General features: G+C 42.4%; 1 protein-coding gene across 6 annotated transcripts in view; it reads left to right on the forward strand.

Annotated features, from left to right (window-relative positions):
* ABCB26 (transporter associated with antigen processing protein 1) overlaps positions 1-13,267 on the forward strand; it is a 117,143-nt gene extending 103,876 nt beyond the window's left edge. For 3 of the 6 annotated variants that reach the window (XM_087672143.1, XM_087672110.1, XM_087672117.1), the window contains one exon: positions 12,831-13,267. In XM_087672143.1, coding sequence (XP_087528269.1) covers positions 12,831-12,908 — 78 coding nt within the window. In that variant the 3' untranslated portion in view covers positions 12,909-13,267. Of the gene's footprint in view, positions 1-12,352; positions 12,727-12,830 lie in introns of those variants that run through there. The other 3 variants (XR_015689581.1, XR_015689580.1, XM_087672126.1) reach the window with 3 other exon arrangements.
* The last annotated feature ends 3,135 nt before the right edge of the window (positions 13,268-16,402 follow it).

Consider the following 16,402-nt stretch of genomic DNA (forward strand, 5'->3'; position numbering starts at 1 on the left):
CCACCTCAACCCAAATAGGACATGCGTGCCTAAGTACTTAAATTCTGCCATAGGTTTCCAGGGGACCATATGTACTAATTGACCATCCATAAACAAAAGGATACGTTGCATAATAAAAGCATGAACTTCAAGGGAGTGAAAAAGGACTTCGAAGAACCCCTTTGGCCCATCATAAATCTCTTCAACAAGTGGGCCCTGCACTTGAGCTGAAGCATCATCTTGACCCATCTCAGCACTGACAAGCATAGATACAACCACGCACGAATTCAGCACTGACAAGCATAGACTGCAACCATGCACGAATTCTAGTGATCAAAGGAGTCCTTCCCGTGAAGTAGAAGATGGCTGCCCTCTCATGGAAAGCAGCAATCTACTGTAAAACCAGATCTATGCCCATGACAGCTACCACATGTTCCCCTGCCGGTAAAGAACTTGCTTTACCCTCATTGGCTTGAGCGTAATCCGACATTAGATTATTAGCAGCAGTAGCCAGCATACACTGTAAAGACCCCTCAGGTTGAGAGCATGAAGCATGAACATTTGGCTGAGGCAAATCCTGAACACACAAGTCCGGTTCATCAACCAACATTTTACGATGCTTACCCATCTCATCCTCATCCATCAACTGTTCAGAGTCTTGTGTTGACGAGTCACCATCTGATTCGACCGAATCATTATCATTCCCATTCCCGATATGCTGGTCAAGAAAAGCCATACCAATACCATTTGACTCCTGCAGTTTCTCCATAACCAGGCCTCTATAGGGCTGCCCAGGTCTGTCCCTCTCTCTCTCTCTCTCTCTCTCTCTCTCTCTCTCTCTCTCTGTACAGGGGCAGGTCTGTTCTATTTATCAGTGCGCAGGGGCAGATTGCACGTGCAATAGGAGAATGTCGAGTTCGCAGGCTATGCTCGTCAGTAATCTTCAGCCCAGGCGCAGATCTGTCCTTTCTATCTTATTCTATTGCTGCCGTTACCTGCTGACCTGTGCAGGGTCACAGTCGCGCGCTCCCAGATCCTGACAGTTCTATGGTACGCTGGCTCCTCTCTCTCTCTCTCTCTCTCTCTGTCAATCGCAGAGTAGGGCTCCCCAGGAAGGATTGATGCACGCCAGTTTGCAAGATAGGTCAACCAGCTGTTCACAGGTAGGCGAGGGCAGGGCTCAAGCAGGGCAGAACGGACCCTGCACTGGTCTGACGGAAGAGCTCAGGCAGCGCATGAGGCAGGTATGCACGTCCGCTGGTCAGGGGAAGCACGTCTGCAGGTAGGTAAGCACCTCCATAGGTCCGCCATCTGCCTCTCTCTCTCTCTCACACACTCGCTTGCTCTCTCTCTTTTTTTTTTTTCGTAATGGATGTTATATTATAAAGTACTAAATAACAAAAGACTTACAAAAGTCATGGCAAAGACGTAGAGGAAATTGCCATATGCCAGGGAAGTAAGTCCTCCAGAGGGAGTAAGTCAGAGTGCCGAATGAGATCTATTTGCCAATGCAAGAGACCTTTAAGCCTAGCAATATGTCCCTCAACATTAGAGGCTGAATCAAAAAGAAAAGCATTCCGAATGGTCCAATTGTTCCAACAGCCCCAGTATCTAAGAAAGTGAAACAAGATCTTCATATGTGACTGCCCCGGTGTGGGGTATTTGGGCCGCACAAAAACCCAATCAAAAGGGCTTAGCGAGAAACCAACCATTGCTTGCCAAACCGCTGACAAGAGTGACCAGATTTTCTTAGCGAGAGGGCAAGAAATAAATCGATGACGGGCCAATTCCACACTGGTGGTGCAAAAGAAACAATTGCTGTTGGAGATTCGACGCTTGGAAAGGGCCGAAGCAAGAGGAAGACCACCAATCATCACCCTCCAAAGAAAGACCTTGCATTTGAAAGGTGTCTTGTTCAACCAGCCCTCCAAAACAGTTACCTTCCACCATGACTGATATTCACGCAATCCCCATATAGTATTAGCTTTAGTAACCAGCCATTGATGATCTTTAATCAGAAGATGATACACCTGGTTAGCTGAGGCCTTTTCCAAATTCAGCCGGCCTGCAAGGTCCCAGTCCTGCCAAGGACGATCCGAAGCAAGGGCAGGAAAGGGTTGTCTGCTCTTGAGCACCATCAAAAGCTGTCCCCATAAATTACGGTATCCATGAGGGATCCTGAAAAGCCTCTTGACTGTACGAAACGATATCAACACATTGCGACTGGCAAGGGTGGCGTTTGCAACTGAAGTCAAGCCCAAACGTGCCATGCGGTTAAATTTTGGTATGAGCTCATGTTTGCCTTCCCAAGAAAGTAATCGCGAGGCTGCCAACAATTCCAGTTGAAAAGAGTTAGTAGCTATGCGGTCCTCCGTTGGATGCCACTGAGCCTTCTGGAGAACCAATTTCTAGGAACATACCAAATGAGTAAGCAGGGATGATGAAGGACTAGAAAATTGAGAGTTTGCATTAAGAACATGCCACCAGGAGCTCCGAATTTGGGTATTACCATGCACAAGCCCGTGATCCTTAAGAAAATAACGGGCTATAAAGACCTAGGGGTGATGATCCAAGCACATGGCATGAAAAAGAGACCAACGCAGTGCCAGCATATGAGTTTCGGCATCCAAAATAGCCCCACCACCCATGTGTTTGGGGGTACATGCACGCAGCCAAGAAATCCATGAAATGCTTGCATGCAAGGAGTCCTTCCATAACTTGAAACGAATGTACTGAATAAGAGCATTCAATGTAGTAGTAGTCCAAGGCAGCAATGGCAAGAAATATGTGAGCACTGGCAATATAATTGTCTGAGCCACTTTGAGGCGAACATGGAAGAGCCAAGCCTGTGACTTCCAATATAGAAACTTAGGTGCTAGTTTCTGTGAAATCCACTCTAGTAGTTGCTTCGGCCGAACATCAACACCCAAAGGATACCCAAGATTCCCTGTCAGTCCAACGAGTGTAAATCTGACTCCGTGCAACTGAGAATGGTTGATTTCAAAGCATTGATATGAAGACTAGAAGCATGACCAAAGAGAGTCCAAACATCTAATGCTTTTTGAAGATTATCCTTGTCCGCACGCAAAATCATAAAGCTGTCATCAACCAAGGACTGACTAATGAAGTGCCGTCCAAAAGGAAGAGACAATCGAGCCAATTGAGTAGAAGCTGCCATATGAGATAACATCGAAAGAACCGGATGAGTCGCAAGGGCAAAAAAGAGAGGACTCAAAGGGAAACCCTGTCTCACAGAGCGTGCAAGGATAAATGGCTCGGTAACACCACCATTCAGCATAATTGGCGAAGAAGCCGCAACACGAATGGTGTAGATAAATGAGATATCCGAGTACCAAAGCCCATTGTAGACATAAGTTCCGCAATGAAAGACCAGTCTAAATAATCAAAAGCCCTTTCCAGGTCCAATTGAATCAATACCACCTCCTGATTAGAGTGCCTTGCATAATCAATAGCCATTTGCACATTTAAGACATTATGCAGAATGTTTCGGCCCTTAATGAAATCATATTGAAGAGGATGCACAATGGTAGAAAGATTCTTATGGAGCCGATTCGCCATTACTTTGGAAAAGATTTTATACATAGAATCCATCAAAGAAATTGGTCGCCAATGTTTCAACATAGACGGCGAAGGAACTTTTGGAAGCTGTTTGATAAGTCCTTCTTTCCATGAGGAAGGCATGAATCCCGTTTCCCAAACCTGTTGAAACATAGCCGTCAATGGTTTCACTAGTCGGGTAGCAAAGACCTCAAAGAATTCATTGGTGAGACCATCCCAACTGGGACTTTTATCCTTGGGCAAGTGTAACAAAACATCCATAACCTCCGCCTCACAAATATCTGTCTCCAAAAGTAGTTTGCATATCATGTGGAACCGATTGCAGACCAAATCATAGAAAACTGAGCGGGCATGAGGAATTTGGTCAAAAGGTGAAGGAGTAGAACCAAGAAGGTCTAAAAAATAATTCCTACACATATTCACAATAGTCTGAGGATCAATGACCATTTGACCTTCTGCATCTTAGAGTCTAGTCATATTCTCTCGAGCAAGAGATGCATGGAGAGCTCGAAAGAACTTATGAGTCTGACAAGCACTATCTTGCAAATTCTCAGTCGAATTTTGCAATTTGGCCTGTTGATAAGATTTCAACTGAAACTCTCTAATAAGATCAGCCAAACGCATAGCCAGTAGTAGCAAAAATACATCATTTGGTCTCCCTCCTTTCTCTTCCCTCACCCTCTCCTTCTTATCCTCTCATTTCTTTTCTCCCCACGGCCCGAAGCAACCAGATCAGCTGAAGCCATAGAGGAGATCTGCCATAACATTAAACCACAAACGCGGGGCAAGTGACCATGGATACTTGAGGCAAAAAAATCCAAAGTCCGAGCCATTCACACATTTTGGTGAAAATACCGTGCGGAGGGAAAAATCGAGCAATTATCTTATTAACATGGCCTACTACAGACTGCACGCGACGAGAAGATACTCAATCATCGAGACAAACGAAGAGTAGATCATTGAGAGGAATAAAGCGTATGCAGTATATGCCATGCTGCCGAACAACCCACTGCACATTAGAGAGCAATCGTTCAAAAGAAGCATTGCCCTCAGAGGAGAAGCCCAATGAAAATCTATCAATCAATTGCTGCATATAACCCTGAAAGATTGAATGCTTCAAATAAGACGAGTTGAAACGCAAAGGGAGTCTATCAAAAAATTGCTTAAAAGGTGCAATGGGTTGAACAAGCATCTCAAGCTGTAGAGGAAAATGGCCCGACAAGGCATATTGCTGCAACACTTTCATTTTCAGCATCTCAGGAAGAAAAGCATCATCTTGCATGATGTACATGCAGTCCAACCGCGACTATGTAGTTGTAAGTTGTATACTGCACAGAATGAAAAGTAAACCCTGTAGAAGAAGAGTGTAGCCATGACCAGAGATCTTGCTTAAGTACGGCAAGAGCAAATGCAATCCACACACGGCTTTTCGGAGTGTCCATCATCGAATGCTCTGATGTGGACTGTGAAGGATCAACACACATATTAAAATCCCCCATAAAAAAACCCCGTCTGCCAAGTGACAAGGAGGTCTGCAAAGTATTCCAAAGATCCTGGCGAGATAAAGGGTCATTTGGAGCATAGAGCCCAAGTAACCATAAGATCTCTCTTTCAAATAAAACTTCAATCACCACAAAACGACCATGTACATCATTTTTAATAAGAACAGGCTGATATTTCTCATGTACAATCATAAGCACACCAGAATAATGCATGGCATGTGTCCTTGCATAAAACAAGCGGAACCCATGGCAATCCACAGCTTTTTCTGCTTCACCGTGACTCTTGTGCTCAACAGCACACAAGACATCCCACTGATTTTCATGCAACAAACTCCACATGGCATGTTGCTTATTGCGAGAACAAATGCCTCGTACATTCCACGTGGCTATCTTCATGTGTATTCAAAAAAGAATATCAGGAACGAGGCAAAGCTTGCCTTGATTTAACCTTTTCCGCTAGAATGTCAAGGACTCCCTCATCCAAAATTCCAGCTAACACGGCAAAAGAGTTTTGACGGCCAGATTTAGAGAAAGACGGTGTATCCACTGTCTTGGGGATGGAACGGGGATAACGACAATCCCATGGGGTAATCACGTTACCTCTAGCATCAAAAGCCAACTTAGCAGGTGGCCCTTTGGGCCATCCGTATATACTTTCCTAGTGGGCTGATTGTGAGGAGCAGAAGAAACCATAGCATGAGTAGTGTGCTCTGAAGACAACATGTCTTTCCTGTGCATATATAAGTACGCAAGGAATCTTGTGAAGCATTAGGCACAGTATCTGCCATGCCAGCATAAAATCTTTTATCTTTTTTGGCACGTACATCTACCCAGTCATTGTCACGGGAATCCAAACCCGAAACATGTTGTTTGCCTTTATCCAAAACTTTAGGTGGCTGGGTCGCATCTTGCGATGGAGTATCAAGCACCATATCTTTCATGGGAGGCAAAACATGCTCAGCATCTCAAGTCGGTTGCTTCACTGGACATTTGGCCATAAAATGCCCCAATTTTCCACATGAATAACAATGCCCTGCAAAGTTACCCCATTTCAAACGAAAGTGCAAAGGATGCATGCCAGAGCAATTAAGACATAACCACGCATGCCTTTTCTGAGCAGTGTTCCATAACATACACAAACGGTTACGATTCGTGGCCCTTAGGCTCGGGGGAACCAAAACAGTGCCCACAATGGCCATGGCATCCTTTAACAGTGGCCAATAGACAGCTGGGGACAGTTTTCCACTTCAACCCACACTGGGCATTCGTGTTGAAGCAACGCTGAAAATCTGCCATTGGGCGCCATGGCACAATATGGACCAAACGGCGATCAAAGAACAATGGTAGTTTAGTCAGCAGATCAGTTCTAAACCATAGTATAGCTTGTCCAAAGACTAACTTTGACATAAGTGACAAGTCAATAATGGATCATGGATATCATACATGTAATGTATAATGTATTATTTTCAATTGACTCTATTATCACTCAAGCTCAATTAGCTATTATTTGTTTAAGAGAGAGTTCCATAGGGGTTTAGAATCTCTTTCCCCGATCAAAACTAATAGAAATCCCTATATAAAAAAACCTGCGTTTCTTATTTTACCCCCTCTTGAAAGAAATTTACGAAACACATTTTTGACATTTCATTTTTAAACACTTCTGACATTTCTGGCTGCTATGCTTGGGGTCACATGCACTGCATCGGCCAGGAGATTCACCAAGCAACCACAGACCAACTCACAAAAGGATACGCAACAACATTGGCTAGTATGGAGAGATACTGCCACTAGGTAAACTTCCAGGAGCCCCGCACATAGAGGTGGCTAATGGACACATTTGTCACACTGGCATGATGTATGGTATACTTATTTGAACACCTCGCTTGGCTATATATCTATGGATGCAGATTAAGAGACCACAAGTCATCATGCTCTCACGAATGATCCGGAGGAATTCATCAGATTGCTTTATGAGCACTATAGGGAATGAGTTCATTGTGAGATCGGGATACCTAGATGTATATATGCCACATGAGATGCGAGTAGCCTATGGGCAGCTAAGAGTATCCTCTCATCAACTTGAGATCGAGACTAGAATGGCAGCCCACATCCCTAGATCTGGGTGGATATGCAGACTATATTGGGAAGAGGTGAAGAGCAAGGAGCACCATATCTACAAATACAAAGCCTAAAGCACAATTCAAGCTAGATAACCCACCCTATTTGGAGGAGACACCTCCCTTAGACTAGTCATGGAGTCCACAGACGAGGGCCACCTTGAAATGAAACAATATCTTCATATGTGGTTGTGCAAGAGTGGGATGTTTTACCTCCAATCTAAGGGACATGGTCCAACCACATCTCTCCTAATGTTGGTTAGCAAAAGTATCCCATTTCAAATGAAAATGCAATGATGGCATGACGAGGCAATTTAGCCACAGCGAGTTAGGCCTATTGTGAGAGGTATCCCATAACATACACATGCAATTACAACTGGTGGCCTACCCACACCAAACACTCCTGTTGAAGCAAGCATTGACAATCAGCCAATGGTCACCAAGGCACGGCATGAACAAGGTAGTGGTCAAACACATAAATCACATACATACTCCTGAAGAAAACAAACATAATCCACATCCATTGTGCTACTGTGTGGGTATCTGTGGCCCCATGGAGTAATGACCTTATTGTGGTTGTCTAAGGCTAGATGCACACGTAATGACTCTTGTCAAGCCTTACGATTAGAGGTTGCCTTAATGTTCAAAGGTGCAACACAAGCACCTTGGGACAAAGGCTTGTCCTTATAGTGCGCATAGATGTGCAAGGCATTTCGTATATCCTCCAAGGATCCAATGTTCTGAACATCATTTGACTTTTTTTCCTTTTTCAACTGCACCTCTTACTAGCCATGAACACTATCAGAGTGAGGGGTGAAAGCAATTGTTTGCCTTTCCCTAGATTTCCGTCAGTGGGCTGGGCACCTACATGCATAGCAGTACCACCTTGTTGAATAGTAGGAACCTCATTTGTCAGTGTTGTCCCTTCTTTGGCTCCAATACAGTGTGTTGAACAGCAAGAGGAAAACAAATGCAACACCTTTTTTGTATCCACAGTAATATTGATGACATCTTGATTTTGTTGCACATACTCGCCAAGCAACATGTTGGCAGATTGCAAAAGATGTTCCCTATCAAAGTCCTGGGAGTCATCCCACTGCCTTGTTGCTTGAGCATAGGTCAAAATGTGACTCGTTTCTGAAGCACAAGGCACTGCTTGCGATTCCCCGAAAGGGAATGCATTTGTCCCTTACATCGGGGAGGCCTCAACACACTTGGGATGCTTGACATGGGGCTCAACATGTTTGGCTCAACACACTTGGGATGCTTGACATGGGACTCTACTACTCCATTGTTGAAAGCGTTATTCAACTCAGCCATACGTGAGCAGATGTCCTGTCCTCAGTCCTACCTGAGACCAGTGTGTTGCAAGACCTATCCAATTCAAGTTGCTGCCCAGTGAACAGGTCTATCCCATCAGTCTGCAAGTCGCTGAACTGAAGGCATGTCAGTCTGCACAGGAGATGCCAGCCAGGTCACGACTGTATGCCACAGGGTTTAACTCCAGGAAATGACTGCAACAGGTCTCAGAATACAGCCCTGGCACACTGTGCAGGTCAGTGGAGTTAAGGCTTGTCAGTTTGCAGCTGTAGCCCTGTGTGTTTCAGGAACAGGACCACTGGCATAAGGGGCTGCAGCAAGGGGAAAGCAGGCTCGCACAGCTTGTAAACAGCCTGTACAGGGCTGTGCAACCTGCAGACGACCTGGAGTGTGCTATTCCTGCATAGGATACCTGTGCAGGGTCACAAAATCTGCAGGCGTGCTATCTCTGACTCGGTGAATCTGTGGCGCATTGGTCAGGGTTTCCAGTACAGGGCAGCATGGCAACAGGTTAGGAGTGAATCCTCTCTCTTTCTCTCTCTGCAGGAACAGGCCAGCACACATTATTGTGCAGCCTGCACATTATTCTACAGACGGGCTGCAGGCCCTAGGTCAGCGCGACCTCGGGCAGCATGTCAGATGGGGGGTGCCAGACACACACACACGCACACACACTCTCTCTCTCTCTCATCATGCTGCTGAACCCAACAATCTATCTCTTTCACTGTATTTGGCTTAGACATCATTTTGTACCCATCAGCTATGTATTGTTCATTGTTTATTTTCCATTTAGATAGTCATAGCATTAGATGTCAGCTATTTTGGGACATGGGAAACTCGAATTTTCAGATGTAACATTTTGGTCTCATAGGCCAATTTGGCCTTTTGTAGATGTCATATAACTATCTTTCTCTTTCTTTCTTTGTGTCTTTGTGTCTCTCTTTTTCATGAAGAATAACTATATTAATTGTGATAGAAGAGTACACAGGCTGTAGAGAACTAAGAAGATCACAAAACTGTTGAGGAAATTGTCATATGCCAAGGGACTAAATCCTTGCGGGGGAAGAATGCTTCCATGACAAACAAGATGGAGCTGCCAATGAACAAGACCCTTCATTCTAGCCACATGATGCTGAACACCAGAACTAGAATAAAAAACAAAAGCATATTGATGAGCCAGTTATGTTAGCATCCCCAGAATTGAAGGAAGTGAAACATAATCTTCAAATGAGGGTTTGCTAGAGTAGGAAACTAAGTTTTGCCAAAAACCCAGTAAAAGGGACAAAGAGGTCCCACTACTTTCTGTCAAATCTCAGACAAGAAAGACCAAATTGTCCTCACCAATGGATATGAAATAAATCTGTGCCTACAGTCTCCATAATCGTAGTGCCAAAAAAACAGGTGCCATAAAAAACATGATGCCTAGAAGGGGCTGAAGTGAGGGGCATGCCACAAATTAACATTCTTTAAAGAGCCTTGCATTTGAATGGTTTTGTATTAATCCAACCTTCCATTACAATCCACTTTCACCAAGACGGACTTTTGTGGAGGCCCCATATTGAATTAGGATTTTCCAATAGTCAATTACAATCCTTAAAGCAAGTAAATGATAACTCTAGTTGACAAAAGCTCTCTCCAAATGTAATTGGCTTGCAAGGCTCCAATCCTACCAAGGATAATCAATAGCATTGCTAGGAAAAGGTTGTCCATCTTGCAAATGCAAGGGTATCTCACAAGCCATGATAGCCACAAGGGATTAAAAAAAACGATGAACAATGCGGAATGTCATGAGGACAGGTCACAAAGAAAGTGTGGAATAAGGAATAGTAATCAATCCCAAACAAGCTGTCCTATTAAATCTAGGACAATCATCCGGTTTTCCTTCCTGCCAAAGGTGCCTAGACAACTAACACTCATCTTGGAAAGAATTGACCTACAATTGATCCTCATGTAGATGCAAAAACCCCCTTTTGAAGCACACTCTTCCAAGAATAGACCAAATGGGTCAATAGAAATAAGCAGAGAGGAAAAAATGGCTGATCAGTGTCAAGCATGCCATCAAGAGAGCCAAATTTAAGCGTTTCCATGGAGCAGATCCTTGTTCAAGGAAAAAGCGAGCAATCGAAACCCAAGTGTAACAATCAGCACACCTCATTCTGCTGCTGCCTGCTGTCCACCTTCACGAGGAGGCTGCGTTTGCAGCCTGGCGACCAGCTGGAGGCTTCATTTACTGTATCTGTGACATCGTCTACTGCTGGCAACTCCTTGTGCTGCGTTTTTATCAGCTGGTTGCTGTTTTGACTGCCATGTCATCTCAGATCTGTGTTTTGCTGATCAGGCTACCGCCATTCTGCCATGTTATCACCAGCCTACTATGTTTGCAGATTTTCTCTATTTTCTGCCTATTTGACATTGATCTTGCTGACTATTGCTGCATTTGCTCTACTAACACCGAGAGAGTACACTTGTTCCATACAAGGTTCTCCATTCATGGAAGGCTCGTAATATCTTTGCCATAGTCGAGTTGATGCAAGGTCTTATCCATGAGTTTCACTCATAATTACAGCAATCTGACATTGCATCGGAGCAATGGGCACATTTGACCGATTGCTATGTGATACTATGACATCCAAAATTTCAAAATCACTGACCAAGATGACCTTAAGATCAAGCTGGTGGAGTATGGGCAACCTCTCATTGAGGTCTCTACCACGGGGGCTCCTAAGTCCTCTGATGACCAAGTCACACTTTTTCTAAACAAGCTGCTAAGAAAATACTTCCATTTTGCATAGCATGTGATCTTATAGCCTATCATGCCTACCTTCTATGAATAATAGTGGCAGCTTCTATTGTGCTATGCTCAACTGTTCGATCAGTTTCACAGCCCTATATCTTTAGATGGGGCCCTCGCTACCACTTCTCAAAAGTTGCAGCAAGGGAAGGAAAAGCAAATCCAAAACAAAATTCAAATCAAAAGCGAAATCTGGCTAGTGAGTTCGAAGGAACCTCCAAGTCCTCTCTCAAATCTGAGTGGTAGAATGTACCTAAAAAGAATAGGTTTTGTCAATATTGTTAAAAGGCTTGCCATTTTAATGACAAGTGTCGATCAAAGGTAAGAGGCACACAGTCAAAATCAAAGACTCAAACCCCCACCCCTCAATCGAGCAACCCCCAACAGGGGATCCAAGGTAGCTTTTGCTTTTTCTTCTTCTTTTCCTTCTCCTTCTTCAGTAGTGGTGGGCTAACATGGCGAACACACAAGATGTGCACATGAAGAGGACTAGCAACAGATTGGGCAGCCATAGGCAAAGCTGAAGTCAAACCAACTTTGATACCACTGTTGGGTATGAAGCTCACACTTGTGTTCGGCAGGCTATGGTGGATGGAACTCCATTTGGAGAGAGAGAGAGAGAGAGAGAGAGAGAGAGAGAGAGCTGAAAGATAGATTGATAATGATAGGTGAGATAAGTGAGATGCAAGTACAAGTGATAGGGCCTAAATATAGATAGGCTAAGTTGGGTAGCTAACCGTTTGACCCTCATTTAATGCTAAGTGGTGTAAAAGGTGTTCATACCTAAATGCGCACTTTTACACAATAATGTGTGCTCACACACTAGGATAAATAAAGCTAACAACAGGGCTGTTTTGTACTTTGCCTTGGGATATTTAGTGCCAAGGGGACTTATCAATAGAATCTTTCGTTCTATTACAAAACAAAAAATGATTGGATGGCTCTCAATTAGATAATTTTTGAGAGCGCTTTTGATACTTGCTGGATGCACTGTTTTATAGTGCTCAGAGCTGTTATATATTGAACTGTAAGGAAACCAAGTGAATTCTAAATTACCATTTCAGGTGTCTTTGTGCAAGTATATCACTATGTAGGAGTCTCTTCTCATGATTATTCGAGGTTCACTTTGATCTCTCTCTTTCTGTGAAGAGGTTGACCCTTTTTTCTGATCTTTTGTTTAAAAGTTTTAATTGCTTTTTCAACGAAGATGTTTGCCCCTTCTTTCTAGCTGGTTGGCTTATGCTGTAGCTTACATGGCACAATGTATGCACATACCACAAACAGTAAAAGGCCAGTTGAACACTAGGCCTAGAAATGTACTGCAGGTCGGGAGATATAGAGCCAAACTTACGCTCAGGTTCAATATCTGTGTTTTAAGGCAACAAGAAACAGATGCCAAGTAGTTCCCATGCTTTGTAAGGCTGGGTTAAATGAAGCCTGACCAAGGAACACCCTGTGTATCTTTTTGGAATCTTATACAACTTATATGCATCGAAGCTTCTCTTCAGTCTAACATATTTCCTGCATTTATGATATGTGCAGGTTGGCAGCCATGAGGAGTTGCTAAGAATGAATGGAGAATACGCCAGGTTAACTCGCAGACAGATGAGTACTCTGTAAGAGAACATCCTGATGTCGGATTTGTATCAGTGAGTTAGGTTCCACTACGAGTACTCTGTAAGTGAGATTCTATTCTGCTTGTACATTTTTGTTGGTGCTGTGCATCCGAACAGAGTCCCTTTGCACCCCATTAAGTGTGGGGTTGGAATAAGAGTCCCATGTAATTATGATTGACAATTTCTCATTGATGAGAATTTTCCTTGGGGAATTATAATGAGCACCAATGAGCATTGATTTTTGAGGTTCAAGAACCTACAAATAAGCTGAATCCTGCTGAATCCTCAACATGTAAATCTAGTACACTCTCCTTGTAATGTTGGAATAAATGGCAGGATATCCATGGAAATGTTTCTTCTGTTCCTCTGACTACCAGGTAATGCTGCTGCAACTTCTAGATACGAGTGGATTAACATATAGAATGTCTTCAACACTCTTAATTGGTTTTTCAGCTTCAGAAATGGTGGATGTAATTGGCTAAAGGAAAAAGTTAAAAATGTGACTGGATCATGGTAAGTTGTAATAACCAAAGTAGGTTTAATCTCTGCATGTGGAATATGGGTTTCATTGATGACACATTGAGCTTGGAGGCACGAATCATACAGGCTCAAACCCATGGAAATCTAGAGAAAATCTCTTTTAGCACTTGGAAGCATCATTGCTGATTAGTGTTTAATGTGAAAAGGATTATCTTAGTAAGGATGTTCGCATCATTATTGATGTGGCATGCAAAAAAGCAAGGGCTCAACCTCTAGTAGACATAGCTAAGCTTCTTATGTGCAACCTTGTAAACTTGCTAAATTTTGGACTCTTGTCATGAATGGCCAAGCTCTCCTTATGAACTTGTGATATCCCTTGAACAAGAGCCTTTTGATTTGAACCTCTTGGAAATAGCAAGTTATTCCTATTATTATGGACAACTTTGAGTATTATGGCTCTTATAATATTCCAGTATTAGATTGATTGCTCATCTAGGTGGTCTTTGTTTAACCAAGTGTTGTTTTGTTCTATATATCAATTCTTTTCTTGCACTATGAGAGAGGCTCACCACTGTTGCTTTTGGGTGTTCAAAGTTGGTAGTTACAGAGGTAGGTTAACCAACCTTTTTCCTAGAAAGAAAGGTATTAAACTTTCTACTTCCGTCTCACTTTGTTTAAAGTGCTTCTCTAATCCATTCAATACTCTAGAACTACATGTTGCTACTGTACCAACAATCAATCTAGCATTTTAGCCCTTCTCACATTTTCTTTAAGTCAAAACTTGTTTCTCTAAGAGTGTGTAAATGGTCGAAATGCTACGGAGGTCCAAATAGCCATGCCACATAAATCACCTCTATTATCTAGCGAATATTTCCAATTATAAGTGGCCAAAATTGCAAACTAGCAATTAATTAGGGCTTGTTCAACTTTGGAGCTTGGCATCTTCACCTTCAGCCCCTTACAAGATATCGAATCTTCTCATCCTAGTTGATTCCATTTGATGTTGGAGTGACCTAATAGATATGTTAGGATAATGGGTCTAGCTTGATATTTTGTCTTCTTAAGCTAAGTAAATTAAGTCTAATAGTATTTTCCTCGAGTAATTCAACAATAAGCCTTGCATTTTTAGACATTGAACTTGAGGCTGGTATAGAATGCAATATCTTTCTCTCACCAAAATTTTAGAAAGGGATCTTAAGCATACAATGTTCTCACATCCTTTGGCCAAAAGAAAAATAGAAGATGTTGCAAAATATCATTGCTAGGGTAAGCATTGAGTTGTGTGTACATGTTTTCTTGTAAGGCTGAGAGACTAGTCCATCTCTTTTGCTTTAGAAGTACATGTTATAGAACCACTCAAACCTTATTTTTGGACACCCCAAATATCAAACATAGTGCTCTATGATTATTTTGAACGTGAACCCATGGAACTATGGTAGATCCTCCGCATCACAATTATTATCAGTAGTTGTATTTTAGTATATGCTAATGATTGATCTTGATTAGGTAGCAAACACATTATACACTTGCGATAGAATATCCAATGACTATTTTCCATTACACACAATTAATTTGTCATCAACAAACATTTGAATGCAACATGACATTTCATTAGGCATGGGCAACCCTTTAATACATCCCTTTTGTATTATATTTGTGACTATATGCTTCTAACAAGAGGTTTAATCACTTGAGTAGACAATAAAGGAGTGAGGAGACATCGTCACTTCATGGATCTTTTTAGATTCAAGCTTTGGGTTATCACAATTTGTGTGTATCTTAGCTAAGGTATCACTAAAGAGGGAAATAAGCATCATGCAAAATAAAGCCACTTGACAATGTCCATAATGAAATTTTCGTCACGTGCCTTGTTTGGGTGTACACTTTCCCACCACTTGGAAAACTAGTCCATAACAAAAATGAGGTTCAAAATGGGATCTTGAATTTTCCTACTTTGTTTAGGCCACAATGATTCGCCTTTCACTAGGCTTCCTCCTATTGACTCCCTTTGAGACATGCTCAATTAGCTTTCATTCATAAAACCAAGCATTGACAACACTACATACATGCTTTTCCACAGATCCTAGAATCATTGGATAGCTTCAATAGATAGCCCATCAAGGTTAGGGGTTTGGATTTTGACGATTGCACACTTTGACTTCTCAAGTGACAAGACTTTTTAATAGCAAAGTTCATTCAATAGGCACCTAGGAAGGCATGTAATTACCTAAAAGTTAAAAGCAATTGATACTATCATAGATGATGACGACATTGAGATGCCAAGAGGGTAAGTTGAGAATCCATGGGTAAAACCTAGAAAGGCCATTGCGATACATATCATTCCAAGAGAGCTATGATCAGTTGTTACATAGCCTCAGTCTCATCCCATTTGGAGAAGAATTTGGGGACATAGCTTGAGCAATAACCTCATCTATGCTCCTCATCTATGCTCCTATGCATATACTGTTCACATATGGGTCAAGGTTTAGGATGAGTGATTGGGATGGGGGGTGTATTGGTCCAAGTAGTAAACTTAATCTCCTAAGGGATGAACTATAGTTAGATCACTCTCCTTGGGTATTTGCCTTTTGAATTACTCTTTCCACTAACATAAATGATGATCCCCTCCAAACTCAACACCTACTTTTTATGAGAAAGAAGGTATATGTGGAAAAGATAAAGAGTGCCTTCTCTCTCTAGCATGATCAATCAATCAATGGAAAGCAAACATTGCTGAGTCATCTTTGCACCCAAGGCTTTATGGTAAGAAGAGGGTCTATTTTAAAATAAGAATGTTGATATTTGTTGGCAAATTGAAGAATACTAATTTTCTTCATGTTAATGCTATTATGATCTACCTCCGTTACTTATGTTGTTTCCTGTCCAAACATGTAACGTGCTCGCCTATCGACTGTCTAAGCACCTTTTAGCTATCCATTGAGAAATGAATCCAAGCGTCATTGCTCAGTACTCCCATGGAATGTTCTAGGGTTTGTCGCCTAGGGTTTCTCGAGTCCG

The sequence above is a fragment of the Lygodium microphyllum genome, chromosome 3, assembly GCF_053477565.2.
Source record: "Lygodium microphyllum isolate KBCC chromosome 3, Lygodium_microphyllum_v1.1.10, whole genome shotgun sequence".
NCBI lineage: Eukaryota > Viridiplantae > Streptophyta > Polypodiopsida > Schizaeales > Lygodiaceae > Lygodium > Lygodium microphyllum.